General features: G+C 40.6%; 1 protein-coding gene across 1 annotated transcript; it reads right to left on the bottom strand.

Annotated features, from left to right (window-relative positions):
* Positions 1 to 2,599: 2,599 nt before the first annotated feature.
* VBP1 (VHL binding protein 1) lies at positions 2,600 to 24,721 on the bottom strand. The gene is made up of 6 exons (XM_004022244.4): positions 24,606 to 24,721; positions 20,233 to 20,357; positions 8,890 to 8,956; positions 8,468 to 8,566; positions 5,454 to 5,592; positions 2,600 to 2,893 (listed from the first exon to the last, which is right to left on the bottom strand). Exons 1-6 carry the CDS (start codon positions 24,696 to 24,698, stop codon positions 2,823 to 2,825), a joined length of 594 nt encoding a protein of 197 aa, XP_004022293.1. The 5' UTR covers positions 24,699 to 24,721; the 3' UTR covers positions 2,600 to 2,822.
* Between the last annotated feature and the right edge of the window lie 218 nt (positions 24,722 to 24,939).

The raw sequence follows: 24,939 nt of genomic DNA, 5'->3' as shown, positions 1-24,939 counted from the left end.
GGGCCACAGCTCAGGGTCCCTGAGTGCAATGGACCTCTTGTTCCCGGGCCTTGACCCTAGCTGGGACCCAGGCTGTGCACAGAGGGCTGTTACAAGACGGCTTCTAAGTCCGGCAGCTCCTGCACCCATCTGTGTCATCTGTGGGGACCACTGCAAGAATTTCCACCTAAGAATGATGCTTCAAGCTGACCCCTGGCATGGCGTCCATGGGGTCTTGCCTGTCCCGTATTCTTCAGAGTAAACTGGTATTTAGGCATGGCCTATCCAGGTCTTGGGAGTTCAAATGTGTTGTTAAACCCAGCACTATGATGAGTATTGCCTGTGCTCTTGGCAGTCTTCAGAGACAATACACCCCCACATTTAGCACCAAACAGGCAACAGACATGGCTCCATAGGGGGTCAGGACCAACCAAGATGAACCTTTAAGAAATGATTCGAGACCCTTGAAGATATTGTGAGGTATAGGGCCGAGAATAGCAAACATAAAAGAACACAGAGTATTCGTTCATTAAGGACTTGAACTTAATGAATTACTCGGTATGTGCCATGGTACAGAGGGAAGGAAATTCACCTGCAAAACAGACCTTGGTTTCACTCTGGCTATGTGGTTGTGGCCGTCAGTATCTGTAGTGTGTCACTTTTTTTTTTGGACACATTTATTTTTGTTTCAAGTTCCTGTGTTCATCTGAATCCCTTGTTGCTTCCCATCATCCCCTGACCAAACTCCTCTCAGTTAACCTCAGAAAATAAAATGTTACAATCTTTGACTCTGTTATTCTATTTTTGGTAATCTAATCTCAGGGAAAATCCTTTTGTAAAAATGTGAAGTGCTGAATTATTTACTTCACACAAAAAATTTCAAAACATCAAATGTCTATAGGTCACAGTTTACTAGGGTCCAGCTATTTAGACTACTGTTAAACCAGTAAAATAATGTTAATTTAAAAGCATTATACAATAGGCAGATTGCAAATTCCATGTTAAAAAAGTATGATAAAAATTTTGCAGACAAAATTATTTAAATTATGTTTTTTTAAAAAACCTATGCGTAGGAAAAGAAATGGAAACCATAGAATCATTAAGGGGCAGCTGCAAGTGAACTGAAATGTCTTTTTTCCTCCTATTTTCTAAACGTTCTCAAGTGAACATGTTTTACAATGGAAACGTTGATTTCAGTTGCATTTTCAACGCATTTGTTACTCAATATCACAATTTTATAGTCAATCTTGTGCTCATTATGCTTTCAGGTACACTATACTAATATTAGGCTTGAAAAAATCATGTCAAATCAGGATGGTTATGTTATTCTGAAAATGTAAACTGTTACAAGAGAAATAATCTGGCAGATGCAAGATTTAAATGTCTTTTATTTAATTAACAGAGCCTAACACTCTCTCTGACACATACTGCATACTTAGGTAACATTTGCTGTGCTTAGAAAACCTAAAATTCCTATTTAGATTTTCATGGACTTAAAGGAAGACAAAAGGAAGATCTTCTGACTAAATCATTCCTGTTAACAGGAACATTTCATACCAATATACTTACCATAATAAAGTTTGGGGGAAATTTAACACTTAAAAATATATTAAGATGTTTACAAAGCTCAAATTCTAAAATATGGGAATTTAAACTCATGAAAGAAACCCTGAGAGGAAACTTTGGTATCTCTCAGATTTAACTTCTGAATTGTTTGCTTATCTATATTCCTTCCAAAGGGATCTTCTGTTGTTTCTACAAACATAAAAGGTTCTGGACGTGGCCAGTTATACATGCAAGTAAATAAACTTTACAAAAGACCCATGTTGATTTTAGAAAGAATAACATGATAAAGGTGCTGTGCTACAATTGTTAACCTCACTGCTGTAGTATCATGAAATACAAGTACAAAACATTGTACAAGTATACTCTTTGCTACAGGGACATGGAACAATACATTTGTGTTTTTACCAGAATTCTGTATCACCCAGCCACTGTACCAATGGCTTTCCACAGGGATTTTCTACCACTCTTATGAAGTTTTACCATGAATAAAAAATCTCACAACTCTTTTAAACCACTGAAGATTTATATTTATCTTAATATTCCTGTCTTGCTGCTTTGGAGAACTGTCAAGAAGTACAAAATCACCTCAGGCAAGAGTTTTCAGTAGGTAATTTTGTTATTTCATGTTGGCCAAGATGTACTTTATGTTCGCATTGCAAGGGCTCTGTGTACCTGTATCGGGTTAGAAAAGGTGTTGTCTCAATAGCCCTCTTACTATTTAGGAATGCAAATTGCCATTTCCTTAAAAGTACAGAACATTACATAGTTATTAGCTAAGCAGTAATTCATGAAACTCCATTTACAAAGGACAAATAACAACAACAGAGGACCATAAAGCCCTACGTGTACTAAAGAAAAACAAATTTTCAAATATTTCAACTGTTTTTTCTACCTCTAAACTGGTTTAACCACAACACAAGTGAGTAACACCAGGCAATACAGAAAAAGTAAACTGCGCTAAACTGTCCAGAAATCAGCTTCTATAACATATCTCACAGTTTCTAGCCATTTTGGCTAAGACTTTCCTTATAAAAAACAGACAAACAAACAAAAATGATGAAAGCAGCATTTACTTTGTTGGAAATGCAAAAAATAAAATAACAACACTGTAAGTTTCATAAAATATTTGCAACTAATTTTGTTTTTATAAATAAATAAAGTGGTGCTTATCTGTTTTTAAAGTTTTAATTATTCTTGCTGTTAAAAATCATTTAGGTATGTCAACTTTTAAGCATAAACATGTTTGGAAAACTGAACCACATTTTTAACTGCCATCTTTATGCTTTGTTCTTGGTAGAATCATCTTTGTTTCTTCTCTTAACATCCCAATTATAAACTCTGGCCATATCTGCAAGAATTGTCAAAGAAAATGCCAAAGCAATTCGAAAGTTATTGTGCAGTCACACACTGAATGAAAAACAGAAATCACACACACAAAATACTAGTGTCTACAGCAAGGTGTAGTATCATCTGCCAAGCAAAGACTGGAACAAAATTCCACCAAAACCTAGTCAAGACCTCAAATCAATGATTGTTTAGCATAGCTGGTCAACTATAGTATTATATTTGACACATGTGTGCTTGACACTCCCAACAGTTTTCAAGAGAGCCCCTCATCCACAGTATTTCAAAGGTGGTTCAAAGCATACCCTGACATGCAATATTTAAATTATTACAATTTAATTATTACTAATTTTATCTCTTACCCTCTGTTTGGCTTAATTTATGCAATCTATTCAGCATCTATATCTTTTCCTTTCCACAAGTACCACCCTGCATAGGCCTTCACCTATCAGTGCTTTCTTTCCCGGCTAATGCCTTTGGTGGTGTGTCCTGAAGGTACAATATTATCTTCTAGGTATTTTATCTTTTTGTTCCCTCTGAATGAAGTCTCCACATTACCAGTCATGTGCTATCCCCTGCTCTAGGCCTCAGACAGGCCTTCACCCAACCCCTTAAAACCTGTCATGCACTACATGCTATGGAGGAGAGAGAACGTGGAGCTCCCACACTTGAAGAGCTCCCAGTCTGGCATGAAAAACAAATTTTAAGTACTATATGCAAAGTGCTCAGGAATCACAGAGGAGCAACAGAACACCCCGAGAGGACTAGAAAATGTTCAGAAATGTTCTGCTGCTTGAGCTGAAAGACAAAAGATAAGATGGAGGAACCCATGCAAATAGGGGGATATCAATCTAGGTAGGAGGAACCAAATGTGGACATATAAAGGGCATGCCTCATTTAGGGGGTGAGGAAAACCACCTGGGGTGATTTGGACCTTGGGTGCACCAGGGGAGGACCAGGGCAGGAAATCAGTCAGTGGCACATGGAATTGAGACTGGCAGGGACCACCCCCGCCCAGAGTGCCCATGTGCATAGCTGACATGTAACAAAGAAGCATTATAGCCAGAAGAATAAAAATAAGAAGTGTGACTCAGTGAATTCACAGCAGAGAGAGTGTGAAGGACTGGGAGGAGGAAAACAGAGTAGAAAACTGCCATATGACCCAGCAATTCCACTGCTGGGCATACACACTGAGGAAACCAGAATTAAAGAGACACGTGTACTCCAATGTTCATCACAGTACCGTTTACAATAGCCAGGACATGGAAGCAACCTAGATGTCCATCCTTAGAGGAATGGATAAGAAAGCTGTGGTACATATACACAATGGAATATTACTCAGCTATTAAAAAGAACTCATTTGAATCAGTTCTAATTAGGCGGATGAAACTGGAGCCTATTGTACAGAGTAAAGTAAGTCAGAGAGGAAAAAAAAATACCAATACAGTATATTAACACATATATATGGAATTTAGAAAGATGGTAACGATGACCCTAGCAAAAGAAACACAGATGTAAAGAACAGACTTTTGGAATCTGTGGGAGAAGGTGAGGGTGGCATGATTTGAGAGAACAGCATTGTAACATGTATATTATCATATTTGAAACAGATCGCCAGTCCAGGTTCTATGCATGAGGCAGGGTGCTCAGGGCTGGTGCACTGGGATGACCCTGCAGGATGGGATGGGGAGGGAGGTAGGGGGGTCAGGCTAGGAACACATGTAAACCCACGGCTGATTCGTGTGAATGTATGGCAAAACCCACCACAATATCACAAAATAATTAGCCTCCAATTACAATAAATAAATAAACTACTAACCCTCGGTTCTAAAAGGCCAAAATGAGCATAACAGAGAGGTAAGAAGATTGACTCCCAGGTTTCTGTCTTGAATGACTGTGTGGGGCCAATGATTCTGACAATGAGGAGACACAGGTCAGAGGGAAAACGCCAAGAGCTGGGTTTCAACACAAGAGCTTTCCCTTTCTCTCTGCTAAAAGAAATCCTATATTACCCTTAAATACAGTCTCAGCCCTATCTTCTCAAAGACTTCTGAAATCACTCAAGCTCACATCTATTGCCCTAATTTTAAACTGCCTTGGTACTGACTACCTGAAGTTGACTGACTTCTATTTTGCTATGAAATGATCACTAGCTGTCTCACGTGTGTTTTGTCATTCTTTTTTTACACTGATCTCCTCACCAGCACATGCCCCACACAGCTTAGCACAGCTGTAGGAACACAGGAGACCCTTAACAAAGAGTTGTGGAACTCTAGTACTTAACTAGCTATAAAGACTATTTTGAGAAAATATTTGAACTAGAAATACTCATGTACTAAATTGAATTTTCTATTTCCACACTTTCACACCTCAAATTCAGATAAGTCTATCTATAAACTTATTTCAGTATTAGTTCTAAAATATGTCATTTACTACTGTTATAAAATCTGCAACTTAACATTAGTCTAAGAATAAGGACATTCTTCTCATTAAAGCAATGCACATAAGAACATAAAAAACATTTTTCTCCTTTCCCCCCTTTGCCTTTCTTTAGGAAAGGATACTGACTTCCGTGGTAGTAAACTGATCTCGAAGAAAGTCGAGGTCTTCCTCAAGAGAATCAAGATTCTTTGTGGCCGTCAATAAATTCTTTTCCAACAACGCCTGAGCTTCATCAATATCATATTCAAGCATTACGTTTGCCTGCAGAGAAAAGCATGACAATGAGCGAACACTGACTTTGTGCTTCATAGGTTAGAGCAGTGGTTGGCAAACTGAAGCCTTTGGGTCAAATTTGGCCAGCCATCTCTTGTCCTAAGTTTTTTGGAAACCCAGCTGCTCTTTATTCACTTAAGACTTTCATGCCGCAGTGGCGAGCCAAGTACTAGTTGTGGCAGAGACCATGTGGTCTGCAACACCAAAAATATTTACTCTCTGGCTTTTAACACAATATTTATTGCCCTCTGAGTTAGAGAATATATTTACATACATTATATCATTTTTTCCTCAACTCTACAGTGAAGAAAATAGGCTCTGAGAAGTCAACTTACCTATGATTTCAGAGATACTAAATAAATGGAAGAATTAGGATAGGAACCAGTATCTTTAGCTACCAAACCCTATCTTTCTACCATCTCTATCGGGACACTAAATCAACTAAAGTAGTTGTTTCTGAGCTTAAGGTAGAACTTTAAAGCTTTCAAAGACATACATATTATCTACATTTGGTCCATTAAGAGAAACAGCTAGCTTTAACTGCCCCCTTCCAACCTTCAACAGATGCCAGAGGCGAAGGCAAGGTGACCAAGTCTGGATCTAAGATCTGGAGTAACTGCTGACACTTGGGAAGGCATGCACTTTTGTAACAGGGAACCGTACCTTTCACAGCTCTGAACTATCACCTGACTTACCACCAGGCCTTTCCTGAACCACTTTCATCACATGACAAATGGAATTTAAAAATTACTTGAAGGACTGTTGTAAGAATTAATGAGACAACATGAAAGGACTTAGCACCAAGCAGCTGCTACATACTTATCAACTGAATATGCCAGTTCATTATAATTCCAAGTGAGTAAGTGAAAGCCACTCAGTCGTGTCTGACTCTTTGCAACCCCATGGACAAGGATTTCCCCAGGCCAGAATACTGGAGTGGGTAGCCCTTCCCTTCTCCAGGGGATCTTCCCGACCCAGGTCTCCCGCATTGCAGGCGGATTCTTTACCAGCTAAGCCACAAGGGAAGTCCTTGTGATAATTAGAAAGCTGCATAAATTTAGACAGGACTAAAATATTCAGTGCAAAGTAAAGGCTTCTCCAAACCCAGATTCCCAATCTCACTTCTCAATTACTGATACTTAGCACATTTTTTCCCAGAAAATGTCTACACTTTGCTTACTTGTAACAAGAGGAATTCCCTGGTGGCTCAGACAATAAAGCATCTGCCCACAATACGGGAGACCCGGGTTCGATCCCTGGGTCAGGAAGATCCCCTGGAGAAGGAAATGGTAGAAAATGGTTTGCCTAGAAAATTCCATGGATGGAGGAGCCTGGTGGGCTACAGTCCATGGGGTCACAGAGTTGGACACGACTGAGCAACTTCAGGGCTTCCCTGCTGGCTCAGACGGTAAAGCATCTGCCTGCAATGCGGGAGACCCGGGTTCGATTCCTAGGTCGGGAAGATCCCCTGGAGAAGGAAATGGCAATCCACTCCAGCACTCTTGCCTGGAAAATCCCATGGACGGAGTAGCCTGATAGGCTACAGTCCACGGGGTTGCAAAGAGTCAGACACGACTGAGCAACTTCACTTCACTTTTAATAAGAGGAAATAGAATACATTTTAAAACACTTCATTCGTGTCAAAAACCATCAATCATTCATTCAAGTGTATCTCCTTAGTTAATTCACTCCTCAAACTCCTCTCTACTTGACAGTCTAACAGGCATCTTAAGACTAACATGCCCAAAAGACAACTCCAAGTCATCCTGCAAACCTGTTAGTCCTTTGCATGCAATATGAGTCACATACATTTTTTCTTGTTGTCTTTTTACTTTGCTCATGGTTTCCGAGTTTTGAGGCCTGAAAAACCATCCTTATTCCAGGGCAACAATTATCTGTGACTTGGTCTACAACTCTGATGGTGTCACTATTTCATGTGAGTACATGATCCATTTGGAATCCATCTCATGTAAGGTAGGCTCCAGCCATAATTCTCAGGAGAGCACTCCCTGTTGTCCCAGTCTACTTTATGGAATCATCTTATCCCCACGTGCTGATTAAGTGTGGGCCAAGGAGAAGAGAAACCAAGGAGGATAACCCCTTAGATCTGAGCTACTGGGTGGCTAGCCGTTCCATTTATAAAACTAAAACTAATCAAGAACGGGAATTATGTTTGTAGAAATAAATGCATAAACTCTGAAATGTTACTGCTAACAGGAATCAGGAAGGAGGAACTAACAGATACGAGAAGTGAGTTTCCATGTATGACCTGCCAACCTTTCATGGTCCTAGAGTGCCTCTCGGGGATGACTATACAGGATAGCAGCAAGTGGAAATCCTCCCAATTTGCTACTTTGCATAGGAACTTGCCTGAGGTAGCAAGACCTACCTGTGTGGTCAGGCATAACTTGGTTGATCATGGGACTCAAGAGTAGTAACAGGAAAAATCATAGACAAGGTCTCTGAAATCATCACAACTGAAATGTCTGACTTTTTCAAATGGGTTCTAACCCCAAGGTTTTTATAATAATCTGTTCCCCCTTATGTTCAGAGAGATCTTTCCAGAACTCATAAACTCTGATAATGAACAAACATCTATCTGAGGTTCGACAATACCTTCTGTTACATTTAACAGATAAAGTGCTAGCTGGAGGGAAAGCCGGGTTTTGGTCCACTTTGTTTTGACCGGAAGAGACTCGAGCATGTTTCTGCAGCAATCTTTCTCATACTCCCAGTCCCCCGCAATGCTACCCCTTCATTCCGTCCATGGTCAAGTGCTCCTCTCCAATACGGCCATGCTGGGGAAAACACACTGCCTTACCAAATGTCAGCCAAGAAAGCTGTGACAATGACACTGACTTACCCCCAACCACAGACACACTTTATCGGTAGGAGGAACTGAAGCTTTGCAATACAGGTTATCTGCCAATAAGAACCTGGTCTCCAGTGAACTGGTGGACTCCTTCAAAAAAAAAAAAAATACATGACGGTACTGTAAACTGTCCATCTTAATACCAAGGTCATACAAGCGATTGCAGAGCTGAGCTTAAGCCATTTAAAACAGTCTCACCCCACAGACAAATCAGGTGGAGGAACTGAGGGACAGAGAGGTAAAGGAGAAGGGTAAAGAAAGGACCACTGGGGCCACAGGACTGCGCAGGGAGCGCATGCATCCTGATTCCTTCCAGCATGGGTTCAAATACCAGAGACCAAGCAATCAAGGAACACGTGTCTCTGCTGAACTATCCTGGTTTGCTCATGTTTACAAACAAAAAAGGCACTTACTTTTTTCTTCTGCATGTATTTTAGAATTTCTAAAGTCTGCTTAATTTCAGGAATCTGGCCCTTTAGCCTGTGAATAAGAAAAAGGTTACTTTAGTATCTGGCACCAAGAAACAGTCTTACTAGCTTTGTACTTTCTATTGATATGTTTTGAGGACAATATGTAAATATGAAATAGTCAATCTATTTTATATATAAGATATTAAATGAACTGTTTATTAAAATATCTAAGATAATTTAGACATAAATATTTATTAAACTATTTCAATATAACAGCAAATACTTATGGAACACCTATTGTGAACAGAGTCCTGTTCTATATGTCAAATCCTCCATTAGTTAACTTTTCTGGGCTGTGTGTGCTTAGTCACTCTGTCGTGTCCAACTCTTTGTGACCCCATGGACTGTAACCTTCCAGGCTCCTCTGCCCGTGGGGGATTCTCCAGGCAATAACAGAGTGGGTTTTCATGCCCTCCTCCAGGGGATCTTCCTGAATAAGGGACTAAACCCAGGTCTCCCGCACCGCAGGCAGATTCTTTACCAGCTGAGCCATCAGAAAGTCATATCCCCCAGAGGTGATTCAGAGGTTCTACATTTAATTAGAATTGCATTTTAAATAGATTAATTTTTTAAATAACATGCATTCAAGTATTATATTCTCAACTGGAAACCACCAACTTAACAGCAGCAAGTGCAGGGGCAGCTTCTCAGCATCCGCACTTCTCACAATGCAAAATCAACTGAATGTGAAACACACCACAGTAAGATACAGTATAATTTCATAATCCTTTTAAACTTTGGGTGATTTAACTTTTATGTTGAAAAATACTATTTTCTTTTCAAGTTAGGTAATAATTGTTACTAAAATATAAATGGATCATTGGTTTGAACCCAGGAAATTTACAAAAACAATGATAGACATGATGAGACTGATCAGACTGAACCAACTGGACATCCACACATTAAAAAAAAATGAATCTAAACACAGACATACATACACATTTCACAAAACTTAAGTTGAAATGAATCACATATGTAAAGTAGGATACAAACTATAATGCTCCTAGAAGATAACACAGGAAAAAAGCTAGATGACCTTGAGTCTGGTAATGATTTTTCAGATATTAATATCAAAGACATAATCCATAAAAGAAATAATTGATGTGATAGACTTTAATGAAAAGACAAGCCACAGACTGGGATATCTGTAAAAGACACATGTGATAAAGGACTGGAATCCAATATATACAAAGAACTTTCAAAACTCAACAATAAGGAAAAATTGTATTAAAAAATGGACCAAAGGACTTAATACCCTACCAAAGAAGATACACAAATGGCAAATAAGTATATGAAAAGATGCTCCATATCATATATCATCAGTATCAGTATCAGTTCAGTCACTCAGTCGTGTCCGACTCTTTGCGACCCCATGAACCACAGCATGCCAGGCCTCCCTGTCCATCACCAGAGAAATGCAAATTTAAACAATGACATAACCACTGCACACCTATTCTGCGCTTCCCAGGTGGCGCTAGTGGTAAAGAATCTGCCTGCCAATGCAGGAGATGTGTGTTTGATCCCTGGGTCAGGACAATCTCTTGGAGGCGGGCATGGCCACCCACTCCAATACTCTTGCCTGGAGAATCCAATGGACAGAGGAACCTGGTGGGTTACACTCCATGGGATCGCAAAGAGTCGGACACAACTGAGCCACTGAGCACACACACACCTATTACAATGGCCAAAATCCAGAATACTGACAGCTCTGGATGCTGGTTATGAAGCAACGTTAATTTTCATTCATTGCTGGAGGGAATGCAACATGGTACAGTCACTTACAGGCTATGGTTTTTCCAGTGGTCATGTATGGATGAGAGAGTTGGACTGTGAAGAAAGCTGAGCGCCAAAGAATTGATTGCTTTTGAACTGTGGTGTTGGAGAAGACTCCTGAGAGTCCCTTGGACTGCAAGGAGATCCAAACAGTCCATTCTGAAGGAGATCAACTCTGAGATTTCTTTGGAAGGAATGACGCTAAAGCTGAAATTCCAGTACTTTGGTCACCTCATGTGAAGAGTTGACTCACTGGAAAAGACTCTGATGCTGGGAGGGATTGGGGGCAGGAGGAGAAGGGGACAACAGAGGATGAGATGGCTAGATGGCATCACTGACTCGATGGACATGAGTTTGAGTGAACTCCGGGAGTTGGTGATGGACAGGGAGGCCTGGCGTGCTACGATTCATGGGGTTGCAAAGAGTCGGACACGACTGAGCGACTGAACTGAACTGAAAAAACAGTCACTTTAGAAGACAGTTTGTCAGTTTCTTACAAAACTAAACACATTCTTACCATATCTTCCCTGGTGGCTCAGATGGTAAAGCGTCTGCCTACAATGTGGGAGACCCAGGTTCGATCCCTGGGTTGGGAAGATCCTCTGGAGAAGGAAATGGCAAGCCACTCTGGTACTCTTGCCTGGAAAATCCCATGGACGGAGGAGTTTTGTAGGCTACAGTCCATGCAGTCGCAAAGAGACGGACACGATTGAGCAACTTTACTTACCATACGATCCAGCAATCATGCTCCTTGGTATTTATCCAAAGGAGCTGGAAACTCAGATTCACACAAAAACTACACACAAATGTTTACAGCAACTTTATTCATAATTGCCCAAACTTGGAAGCAACCCAGATGCCCTTGGTAGGCAAATGGAGAAATAAGTTGTGGTCCAAATGGACAAAGGAATAATATTCACTGCCAAAAAGAAATGATCTATCAAGCTATGAAAAAACATGCAAGAAGCCTAAATGCATATGACTAAATGAAAGAAACCAACCTGAAAGGGGTACTACATACTGTAGGATTCTGGCTGTAAGACCTTCTGGAAAAGACAAAACTATGGAGACAGTAAAAGCATTACTGGTTGCCAGGAGTTTAGGAAGGGGAGGGAGGGATGAATATATTGCACACAGAGAATTCTTATGGCAGTGAGACTACTCTGTATGACACTATAATGACAGATACATGTCATTGTGCATATGTTCAAACCCATCAAATGTACAACATAAGAGTGGACACTAATGTAAACTATGGACCTTAGTTAATAAGAACATATCAATATTGGTTCATCATGTGTAACAAATGTTCCACTCTGGTGAAAGGTATAGATAATGGGAAGGTTATACATGTGTAGGGGCAGGGGCTAAATAGAAAACCTCTGTACTTTATGCTCCGTTTTGCTACAAAACTAAAACTGCCTTTAAAAATAAAGCTTATTCAAAATAATTTTTAAAAACTACTAGCAACTGATTCCCAAATGAAGTCACTCTCACTGACAAGAGATAACAATACGCTGAAAACACTCAAAGCCAAACTCAGAGAATACAGAATGAGACCGTTTTAGCTCTTTTGTTTTTGACGATTAGAAGCTGCCCAAGGCTTTCAAGTGTTTCACATGGAAAAATGTGCAAAACTATTCTGGGAGTCCTGTCAAATCCCAGTGTAATCTGTAACCAAATGGACTAAAAACGGACTAAAAATAAGGCTGTGGTTCTTTCAGAAGACATGCAACTAAATATTAAGAGATCAGCATGTAAATAAATTCTAAATATGATAATGAACATGTACTTACTGAATCATATAAAGGAAGTCACAATACATGTGAACGAGGTTAGCACAGCAAACTTCTTTACAATCTGTGCTACTGACCTGGGAAATGTGTCACAGAGGCCTGCTGCTTGAAAAATAGTATCACTATCTGGCAAGACAACCCAGTGAAGAGTGGAGAAACACACATTTAGCATTGATTTTTTTTTTAAGCATAGCTTGAAGGCTACTGTTCTATGAACTCTTTCCGATTCAATACAGATGTCATAGATCTCTCAATTTTGCTTCTCTTTGTCTATGGTGATAACGTAAATGCGAGAAAGATATAGACGTGTTCATGCGTATAGTATCTGATAGACATGTAACATTAGTATGTTCAGATCAAATTGTTTTGGTCATACAAGTGATTTCTATGTTATATTGTTATACATGTAGATATTACACGTAATATATAGGTTATGAAGCACAGCAATCAGTCAAGCAGCTGCAACTCTGGACATCTCAGGAACTAGACCACCAAGGCCACTGTGCATGTCTGAGCAATACACCCTCCCCACCCTTGTTGTTCATTCGCTAAGTCGTGTCTGATTCCCCACAACCACATGGACTGCAGCACACCAGGCTTCTCTGTACTTCACTATCTCCCAGAGTTTGCTCAAACTCATGTCCACTAAGTCAGTGATGCCATCTAACCATCTTACCCTCTATTGCCACCTTCTTCTACCCTCAATCTTTCCCAGCATCAGTGTCTTTTCCAATGAGTCGGCTCTTCGTATCAGGTGGCCAAAGGATTGGAGCTTCAGCTTCAGCATCAGTCCTTCCCATGAGTATTCAGGGTTCATTTCCTTCAGGATGGACTGGTTTGATCTTCTTGCTGTCCAAGGGACTCTTAAGAGTCTTCTACAGCATCACAATTTGAAAGCATCGATTCTTCATTGCTCAGCCATCTTTATGGACCAACTCTCACATCCGTATATGACTACTAGCAAAACTACTGACATCACTGGAAAAGTGATGTCTCTGCTTTTTAATATGCTGTCTAGGTTTCTCAGTTTTTCTTCCAAGGAGCAAGTGTCTTTTATTTTGTGGTCGCAGTCACCATCCACAGTGATTTTAGAGCCTGAGAAGATAAAATCTAACACTGTTTTCACTTTTTCCCCATCTGTTTGCCATGAAGTTATACGACCAGATGCCATGATCTTAGCTTTCTGAATGTTGAGTTGTAAGTCATTTTCATTCTCCTCTTTCACGCTCATCAAGAGGCTCTTTAGTGCCTCTTCACTTTCTGCCATTAGAGTGTTGCATCTGCATATCTGAGGTTGTTATTTCTCCAGGCAGTTTTGATTCCAGCTTGTGATTCATCCAGGCTGGCATTTCGCAGGATGTACTCTGCATAAAAGTTAAATAAGCAGGGTGACAATATACAGCCTTGATGTACTCCTTTCCCAATTTTGAACAAGTCTGTTGTTCCACATCCAGTTCTAACTGTTGTTTCTTGACCTGCATACAGGTTTCTCAGGAGACAGGATGGTCTGGTATTCCCATCTCTTTAAGAATTTTCCAGTCTGCTGTGATCCACACAGTCACAAGCTTTAGCATAGTCAATGTTGCAGAAGTAGACGTCTTTCTGAATTCCTTTGCTTTTTCTATGATCCAACAGATCCAACATGATCCAACAGGCAATTTGATCTCTGGTTCCTCCCTACCCTGCTCTGTCCCAAAAAACAGCAGCTCTCCTGAACTGTGGGTTTATAGTCCCTTTTTTACTTCTTCAAATAGTTTCATTAGTTACATGTATTCCTAAACAATATATTCTTTGCTAGTTTCTTGATACAAATGGGCTCATGTTAGTTGCATTTTTCTGGTGTTTGCTTTATAACCCAATCAAATTCCTAAGAGTTGTTCATCCATTTTCACTGCTGTGTTATATACATTTACAAATATAACACAACCTGTTCATCCATTATCCTGCTGATGGACATCTGGGTCAGTTCTAGGTCTTTGTTATTCTATGAACAATGGAAATTTCTAGGTGAGAGGAGAGACAGAAGGAACTAGATCAAGTCTTCAAAGGGAGGAGCATTTAAGGCTAAAGGGCAAATTTCTAGTTGTTTTTCCTCCCTCTAAATTGCCCTGCATGAATCACATTACCTACCCCATGACTGTAACAGGGCAGAAAAACAATACTATTGGCCAGAGGCAGGGAGAGGTCAGACTGAGGGCTGAGAAGAAAGTACTGGCCCCTAGTAGTTCTGTTCTCCCCATCGTCCTCCCAGGGGAGATGCCAGTGAAACCAGTCAAAGAGAAAGGAATGGAAAGAATCTCCCAGAGCCTGAGGCACTTGGCTGAGGAGAAGGAGCGTTTGTCTGATGGCCATGCCACAGAGTGTAAACTCTGCCCACCAGGAAGGACTTGAATTACTCACTCCCACTTCCACACATATTACTGGCCAAAGGGAACGGATATCCCTGAGGGAATATGAGCTGACAGGGGAAAAAAATGGTCATCTGATAAACTCAACTACAAAATAAATTAAAAAAAAATAAACTCAACGACCTCTACCGGATGAAACAAGTGCAGTTTAGTTCAGTTCAGTCGCTCAGTCATGTCCGACTCTTTGTGACCCCATGGACTGCAGCATGCCAAGACTCCCTGTCCATCACCAACTCCTGGAGTTTACCTAAACTCATGTCCATGGAGTCGGTGATGCCATCCAAATACTAAAAGATTATACAGTGAATATTTTTAAATACCTCAAAAAGACAAGACAGGATACTGGTAATATAAAAAAGAAATCAGTAGCTGTAAGAACCAAAAATACTAGGTATAAAAAATGCAATGGCTGAAATAAAGGACTCATGGATAGTAATCCATTTAATCACCAAAAGACAAAATTACTGAAGTCAGCAGAAAAAAGGAAACAATAAACAGAAAGGGAAGGCAGAATTAGAAGAGTTAATTAACATCCACATTAACATGAATTCCAGAATGAGAAAAGGAAAAAAATTAACAGATGATCGAAAAAATTGATAATCACAAAATTTCCAGTTACAGAAATTTATAAAAGCACATAAAAATTAATGTGTTACAGAGACCACCACATGAAAATTATGAATTAACAAGTAACTTTTCAAGCTGAAGGTAAATTTATATGACAGGGTGTAAGAAAAGATAAACAACATGTGTAAAGAAAAGGTTAATATCCACACTACACAGAGCCATCTGCTGTAAAACAATCAACCACAGAAGTAGTTTTGTTGCATGGCTGATATCACAGAGGTTAGGGAACTTTCAGGAGGAAAAATAAGATAAGAATAAAACTGGAAAAGGCTTTGAGTTGAGCACTAAGGACTACAGAAAAGCATGTGTCTCAAGGCAGGTGCCAATACCAGCTGGAGACCTGAGCCTGGGCCCCTGACTCGCACTTCAGTTGGGAGCTCACATATTAAGTGCAAGAACTAGGAACAGAGTTCAAGAGGTCCAAGGCTGATACAGATGCACAGCTCCCAAAAAGCAAACTCCTCTATGGATAAAAGCAATCCACACAGGTATCCATGGCTACAGGAACCTGAATAGAAGTCAGTTAAGAAAGAATTTAAGAAAGATAGCCTCAAAAAAGACAAATCTGTATGCAGGTCAAGAAGCAACAGTAAGAACCAGACATGCAACAATGGACTGGTTCCAAATTGGGAAAGGAGTATACAATGCTGTATACTGTCACCCTGCTTATTTAACTTATATGCAGAGTACATCATGCAAAATGCCGGACTGGATGAAGCACTAGCTGGAAGCAAGATCGCCAGGAGAAATATCAATAACCTCAAATATGCAGATGACACCACCCTTATGGAAGAAAGCAAAGAAGAACTAAAGAGCCTCTTGATGAAAGTGACACAGGAGAGTGAAAAAGTTGGCTTAAAACTCCAACATTCAAAAAACTAAGATCATGGCATCCAGTTTCTCACTTCATGGCAAATAGATGAGGAAACAATGGAAACAGTGAGACAGACTTTATTTTGGGGGGGCTCCAATATCACTGCAATGGTGACTGCAGCCATGAAATCAAAAGACACTTGTTCCTTACAAGAAAAGCTATGACCAACCTAGACAGCATATTTAAAAGCAGAGACATTACTTAACTGACAAAGGTCCGTATAGTCAAAGCTATGGTTTTTCCAGCAGTCATGTATAGATGTGAGAGTTGGACCATAAAGAAAGCTGACTGCCAAAGAATTGATGCTTTTGAACTGTGGTGTTGGTGAACTCTTGAGAGTCCCTTCAACTGCAAGATCCAACCAGTCCATCCTGAAGGAAACAACTCCTGAATATTCACTGGAAGGACTGATGCTGAAGCTGAATTCCAAAACTTTGGCCATGCAATGTGAAGAACTGACTCACTGGAAAAAATCCTGATGCTGGGAAAGATTGAAGGCAGGAGGAGAAGGGGACGGCAGAGGATGAGATGGTTGGATGGCATCACTGACTCAATGGACATGAGTTTGAGCAAGCTCCGGGAGTTGGTGACAGACAGGTGTGCTGCAGTGCATACAGTCACAAAGAGTAGGATGCAACTGAACTGAACTGAACACAAAAGAGCTGACAATCTTGAAAGTATCCAAAAAGAAAAATGAGCTTATCTAAATAGATAGGTTGAATTTAAAAAAAAAAAGGAAAAAAAAAAAGCATGTTGTTTACATGGAACACCCTTAAATATAAATAGTAAAAACAGTTGAAAGAAAAGGCATTGGAGAAGATATACCAAGAAAATGTTAGCCACCACTCCCGGGCATATATCTGGAGAAAGCCATGATTCGAAAGGATACATGCACCTCAATGTTCATTGCAGCACTGTTTACAACAGCCAGGACATGGAAGCAACCTAAATGTCTAGGGACAGAGGAATGGATAGAGAAGATGCAGTACACATGTACCATGAAACATTACTCAGCCATAAAAAGGAATGACATCATGCCATTTGCAGCAACATGGAGAGACCTAGAGATTGTGATATGGAGTGAATTAAGTCAGAGAAAGACAAATATCATGTGACACTGCTTACATGGGGAATCTAAAAAAAAAAGGGTACACATGTACTTATTTACAAAACAGAAACAGACTCACAGATGTAAAAAACAAACTTATGATTACTAGGGAGGAAATAAAAGGTGAGGGATAAATTCAGAAATTGGGATTGACATATACACGCTACTTTACAGAAATCACATAACTAGTGAGGACCTACTATATAGCACAGGGAACTCTGTAATGACCTATATGGGAAAAGAATCTAAAAAAGAGTGGATATATGTGTATGTACAGCTGATTCCCTTTGCTATATGGCAGAAATATAGTATTTATTATAAATCAACATACACCAACAAATTTTTAAATGTTAGCCAAAACAAAGGTGAAATAGCTCTAAGTTTCCAACAAAACTGCCTAAAACAAGAAGCATTATTTTACACGGGTTTAAAATCAGCAAGAAGACTTCATAATTCTCAAACTGCACGTATCTAAAGAAACAGAGTAAAAAGCTTTAAAAAAAAAAAAAAAGGATGGAAATTGTTTCCGGTTAAGATGGCGGCAGACTCAACATGTATGCTTCTAACTGTTCAAGTAGCCAGGGAAAATACACACTTCCTTTGCAGCCAGGCAGCAGAGAGCTGTTGAGGTGACAGGGACTACAGGGCTAATCTTGCCAGGGACAAACTGAGAGGTGAGCTGATTTCTTACAGCCACTTTTACCAAAGAGAACATAAAGGGACGTTTCTGTTTATAGCAACATGCCAGCTTATTAAGAAATAAAAAATAAATAACTGAATTAGAACATCAGCATTTTGCGACTCATCATTAATGGATTGAGGAATTAAGTATTATTGTAGGAGAGAACTAGATACTATCTGCCTCTTAATGGAGAAACCATACACAAACCTATGAAAGTGTTACCAAAACAAAAAAAGAGAGAAACAAAAGAAAAACCTGATTATGAACAAGACTACAGAGACAACTATCAATGTATACACAGAAAGGGCAATACTTGAAAAGCCCACTACTGCTGTGAAATTTAGCAACATCCTTCTGAACAACCCATAGATTATAGATCTAAGTGTGAGATAAACAATAAAGCTCTGAGAATAAAAGAATGAAGAGAATACCCTCATGAACTTGGGATATTTCTTAAACAGGATACAAAAAGCACTAACCATTAAGGAAAAAAAAAAACCTGTTAAATCAAAGTACATTCAAATTAAATGGTAAGTCAAACAGAATGTCTACAGTGTATCCATTTTAAAAAAGAGGAATTCCCATCTAAACACCAACTTTTGTATCTCTGCCTAAGAGATACCCTCACACCCAGACTACCCTTCCTCCCTTTAGTCTGCTTCTAAGCTCATAACCAGCCTTCAACATTCTACACAGCTATCTGCTCCTCTTGGAAGTTTCCCCTGAAAGCCTGTGTTTCCGTGCAGTTCACCCCTTCCCCTCTGCTAACTCATCACTCTGTACCACAGCACCTTAACAGCTGTATTTTGTGTACTTCTTTTATTTACATACCTATCATGCCACTAGACTACACCCCTACTGAAAGCAGATATTGGTATTTTACCCAAAAACAGTATCTGGCACCTATTAGGTACTCCATAATATTTGATATCAGAATGCTGGCACATGTACATAGCAGGTCTCCATAAGTATTTATTACAGTGAATTGACTGCATAAGCTACTATAAAAATATAGGGGAATAAAGGACTGAAAATGAGAATACTTTTGGCCCAAGCCTATTAGTTATGAAATCTTGGGAAAGTCATAACTTCTGTGGGTCTGCCATCTCACCGGCAAAATGAAAAAATGAAGTAGACATTTAGGATGTTATGATCCTAGATGCTATGGAATAACGACTTCAATACTCATTCTCTTAGGTTTTCAAAAGCATCTTAGACTGACAACAGCAAGTGCTGGCGAGATTGAAGAACTGGAATTCCCATAAATTGCTGTAATGTAATATACAACAATACTTGCAAATAATGCAATTATAATTGCATATAATAACTGCAATAATGTAATACTGCTGTAATGTAATAATGTAATGTGGCCGTATAATATGCTAGAGCCACCTAGGATTTTTGGCAGTTTCTCATAAAATTAAACATAGTTACCACACAAGTCAGTGATTCTACCTCTTGGATAATAATCCAGGAGAAATGAAAAGATATGTCCATGCAAATATTTAAAACCAAATGGGGAAACAACCCAAATGTCCATTAATAAGCAAATAGATAAAAACAGACAAAAACTGTAGTAAACCCACATATAGTGGAAAATGACTCAGCACTAAAAAGAAACTAATTTATTGATACCCACAGTACCATGGATGAAGACTCTCAAAACCACTATACTAAGTGTAAGAAGCCTGACATAAAAGAGTAGTTACTATATAGTTCCAGTCATATGATGCTCAAGAACAGACAATACTAATTTATGGTAAAAATAATCAGAACAGTGTTTGTCTCTAAGAGCGGGCATGGTTGGCCGGAAAGGGCTGAGAGGAAACTTCCTGGGTAACAGAAATGTTCCATATGTTTATCTGGGCAGTGGTTACAGAAATGGATACATTTAACAAAATTCTTAAAACTAAATATTCAACACATAGACTTTTTATCTGTATGCAAAGTATCTCAATCTTTCAAAAGTTTCAGCGATGTAATATTAACCTTAAAAACTTAGAAATTTTTACACTTACCTCCTTTTTTTTTGGGCAAGATTGAGTTCCATAAACTTATACTTCTGGTACTGTTCATCCAGCTTCTTCAGTACAATATCTGCAGTCTCATTCCCAGGCTGTTTCATGAAGGAATCTACATCTTCCTTTTAATATCAAAAAGAATACATTAAGAATTTTACAATTTATACCTCAGATTTTTGACGGCTTTAGCTTTTTCAAAACATAAAAGGAGCTTGGGGGCGAGGGGGCGGGGAGAGCTTGTGTTTCTTTTTCTCTGAAGACTTGTTTTTAACTTTTTTAGTTATAAAAAGTTAGAGACCATTTCAGACAGTGCACATACATACGTTATATAGTCAATTTATTCTTCTCCCACCTTCCTATTTACACATAGGGAAAGATGACCTTGCTGCATTATATATATGCCATGCAGCACTCACAGTAAATACAAAAATTACCAACAAACGTCATTTAGTCATGTGCCTTAGCCACAAAATAATTCAAAATTATCCATTTTATTACTTACAATTTTAATTCTACAAGCTCTGCCATAAAAATCATGCTGAATATGGTCATTAGGTTCCCAAGAGAAGCCACAAATACTTCCTTAAGTTATCAACTGATCGAAATAAAGTAAGCCAAAGTGTTAAAGCGTTAGTTGCTCAGTCAGGTCTGACTCTTTGTGATCCCATGGACTGTAGCCTGCCAGACTCCTCTGTCCATGGAATTCTCCAGGCCAGAATACTGGAGTGCGTTGCCATTCCCTTCTCCAGGGAATCTTCCCGCCCCAGGGATCAAACCCAGGTCTCCCGCATTGCAAGCAGACTCTTTTACCATCTGAGCCACCAGGAAAGCCCAAGCCTAAAAGGCAAAACAATCTTTCCTAACAGGAATAAATAAGCAAAAGAAAAGCAATAAAACTGAACAGCATTTTTAATGTATACTACACATGCTTGTCCCTGAAGAAAAGCTAGTTAAATAGATAACGATCAGGAACTAAGTGAAACTCTATGGAAACAAAGGAGATTCTGTAAGAACCTTTCAGTAGTTTAAACAACTTTAGTCCTTCAATACAGGAAACTTTAATTTAGACTTCTGCTGCTGTAGTTCATTCTCCTTGCTTGTGTCTAAGCTTCTAATAACATGTGCTGGAAACTCATTTATTTTCCAGTAACAATCCTTCTAGGAAGATGCTATCTCCGTTTTATTTCCAAATTATCTTACAGTTTCTGGGATCTCTGCTTATCTGGGATAAGCATTACTCTTATCCATGCTTACTAGCTAGGTTTCCCTGATGCCTCAGCAGGAAAAGAATTGGTCTGCAACACAGGAGACGCAGGAGATAAGGGTTCAATCCCTGGGTGGGGGAGATTCCCTGGAGGAAGGCACGGCAACCCACTCTAGTCTTCTTGCCAGGAAAATCCTGTGGACAGAGGAGGCTGGCAGGCTACAGTCCATGGGATCGCAGAGTTGGACACCACAAGTGACAACAGGTGAGCACGTGCTTACCACCTTGAAAGGAGTATTTTAGCCAAAACCAAGCAACAAGAAAAAGGAAGAGAAACACAGCAAAGGAGTGAACTATGAAGCCATCAAGTTAGACACTGTAAAAAAAGAAAACTGAAAAAGCCTGAGGCAACAGCTGAGTTCTGCATGGCGATCAAGTGCAAGGAGATAGCATTTTGGAGATAGCATCTTCCTAGAAGGATTGTTATAGGAAAAGAAATGTTTCTGGCACATGTTATTAGAAGCTTAGACACGAGCAAGGAGAAGGAACTACAGCAGCAAAAGTCTGTGGTTAAGACCCAGGAGCTGCATGGCTTGAATGCTGGCTGCATCACGTACTAGCTGTGTGGACCGTGAGGCAGTTGTTTAATTCTTGTCTTGGCCTCAATTTCCTCATCTGTAAAAGAAAAAAGTGCCTCTTCCCTACAGGGGATTAAATGAGTTACCACATGTCAAAGACTCAGAAGAGGACACAGAAGCTAGTAAGTGTTCAACAAACATTAGATATGGCTAAGGGAACAGATGGAAGCACCAAGAATTCTACCCCAGGGTGGTGGTCAGAAAAAACTACAGAGATCATATCTGAACTAGATGTTGAGAGATGGTGCAGCCAAACAATGGACAAGGGGGGAAAAGATCAATTAAAGCAGAGAAAGAAAAAAATTACTGTACCAACTGGAATGGGGAAAAGGCAATCTGACTTCTAACCACTATGGTACATTGCCTTATTACCGAAATGAATATGTATTAAGTATCTACTTGCAATACTGAAAGCACATTCTCTGTTTCTCAGAAGAAATCTGTAAGTAATGTTATCCTTATTTCAGTTAAGAAACAGAGGGGCTCAAAGTTGTAAAACAATATGCTCAAGATAAGCAGCAACTGGGAAGCAGAGGCAGGATTCAAACTCTAGTCTCGAAACCAATGTTCTTTCTAAAATACCATGCTATTTCCCATTAGTTGGGGAACATTAAAATATTTATATAAATGTGGATTGTTTATATAATGTATTGATGGAAATTTTAAAGATCTAGAAAAAGCAACTCATAACATTTTAGAGAAAATGCATTTTAAGATAACACTTTATATAGCCCCTTGATAAACTTCATCTTCCTGAATTAGATTTCTGAAGCCATCATTTGTTAAGCACCATGAATGCAGGATTTTAAGGCATTATGGAAATTCAATCTGACATTTAGTTATGAGTTTATACTGTGTGTCAGGCACTGTGCTAGGATCGGGGGCAAGATAATGACCTCACTTTCCTCCCAGCAGCAGAGCATGGCATGGAAGTAGAGGTCTGGAGCCCACAGACTGACCAAGTTTAAAGCTTGGATAACTCACTCACACATTGTGTGACTTGGGGCAAATTACTCAAGGGCTCTGGGGCTCAGTCTGAACATGTACAAAATGAGAATAACAGTATTTGCCTCTTACTGAGTTGTGTAAAAGCATTAGAATGTGCCTGGTACTCAACAAATTTTGTCTCTTGTTGATGATTAAGTGGGAGATGAGTGGAAGGAAATACATGGCACACTTCAAGGACAAAAATAAAATAAAATAGGACAAAACTGAGTCAGCCAATGCAAATATTCATACAGTGCATATAAAAGTGGTCTAAATAAAAGACAAGGGTCTTCTGAACGGTGGACGATTTCATCAACAAAAAGCCAATCCAGGTTCGATGCATAAGACAGGGTGCTCAGGGCTGGTGCACTGGGACGACCCTGAGAGATGGGATGGGGAGGGAGGTGGGAGGGTGATTCACGATGGGAAACATATGTACACCACTGGCTGATTCATGTCAATGTATGGCAAAAACCAGTACAATATTGTAAAGTAATTAGCCTCCAATTAAAATAAATAAATTCTTTTTAAAGGCAGAGATTAAGACAATATCGGGACAAAGCAAAAGGTGGAGAAATTTCCATTAAGGTTTCATAGTAGTTCAGCCAGAACTGAGTGGAGAAAGATGGGTGATACTGGCCTGGAACACCCATCAGGTTTTCTCAACACTCAACTAGTTCTCAAACACTATTTCGAGTACAGCCTTATGGAGAGACAGGATTGAAAGCCTCTACGTGCTTCTCTGTTTGGCCTTGGTTTAGTCTCCCCGTTCAATGAACCCTCCAATACTGCACTGCCGGCTTCCTCTGTGAACTGCACCCTATGGACTCTCTACGTTGTTAGAACCGTGTACCTCAAAGTGATTACAAGTGGCTTCACTAGAAGGAAATGGCAACCCACTCCAGTATTCCTGCCTGGAAAATCCCATGGACTGAGGAGCCTGGTAGGCTACAGTCCATGGGGTCACAGAGTTGGACACGACTCTGCAATTTCACTGTCTAATGAGCGCCCGCAGCCAGCGGGCTAAGGCCTCCATGGCCTAGCGGGTTTCACATGGCCTTCGAGAGCTTTCCCGGCCGACGCCCCCATCATGGGGTCTTCTTCGGAAGCCACAGGCCGCCGCAGCCCTTCTACACCCGAGATGTCATTTCCGAGCTTCACACCTGAGCCCCAGCTCCGTTACCCCGTCCCCCTCGGTCTCCCCAGAATCCAGGCTGAGGGTCCAGCTTCTCACCGCCTCCCGTCTTCTCGGAAGCGGGGTCGGAACCGCAGGCCACGGAGGGCGGGGGAAGGCGGTCCCTCAAAGCGGCCCGCCTCCGCCCCCAAGTCCTCCGGCCCCGCGCCCGCTTAGCGCCTGTGACCTGCTCGGACGGCAGGCCCCCTCCCAGGCAGGTCCCGCCCCAGTTTAGTCCGTCCAGGCCGGAGCGCCCCCTCCCAGGTAATTGGGCCCAACGCCTCTCTCCCCAACAACCAAGTCCCCGGTGAGGGGCCAGGAAGAAAGGGTACAACAGCGTAGCATCAAACACCCGCTGGCCACTCACCACAAAAACCGCTTCAGGAATCCCCAGGTGGAGTCGCCTCCCGTTCCCCGCAGCCACTTCTCCTACACCACAACCGTCCTTAGAGGCCGCCATTTTGGAGAAGCGAGCGCGCGACTAACGTGCCTCGCGAGCGGCCTGTAGCCGGGGGCCTGTGATTGGCTCGGGTCACAGTCGCGGGCCCGCCCCCCCGCCTGGGAGTCTGTGCGTTCGTTGGCTTACAGGAAATACCCCCCGCCCCGTCCCCCGCTCGGCAGAGTCGCTCGATCTGTGGGCTCTAATTGGCTGCGCGGGTGAGTGACAGGAGTGGAAGGGCCGCGGAGGCGAGGCTGGCTCT

Source organism: Ovis aries, chromosome X (genome assembly GCF_016772045.2).
Source record: "Ovis aries strain OAR_USU_Benz2616 breed Rambouillet chromosome X, ARS-UI_Ramb_v3.0, whole genome shotgun sequence".
Classification (NCBI taxonomy): domain Eukaryota; kingdom Metazoa; phylum Chordata; class Mammalia; order Artiodactyla; family Bovidae; genus Ovis; species Ovis aries.
The sequence above is the reverse complement of the archived record's forward strand: the minus strand, read 5'-3'. Positions and strand labels throughout refer to the sequence as shown.

Excerpts from the sequence above, each read along its gene's own strand:
- VBP1 (XM_004022244.4), bottom strand. The coding sequence starts at position 24,698 with ATGGCGGCCTCTAAGGACGGTTGTGGTGTAGGAGAAGTGGCTGCGGGG. Across the intron at positions 20,358-24,605 it reads TTCCTGAAGCGGTTTTTGTG|GAAGATGTAGATTCCTTCAT; the intron begins GTGAGTGGCCAG and ends TGATATTAAAAG. Across the intron at positions 8,567-8,889 it reads AATACATGCAGAAGAAAAAA|GAGTCCACCAGTTCACTGGA; the intron begins GTAAGTGCCTTT and ends TTTTTTTTGAAG.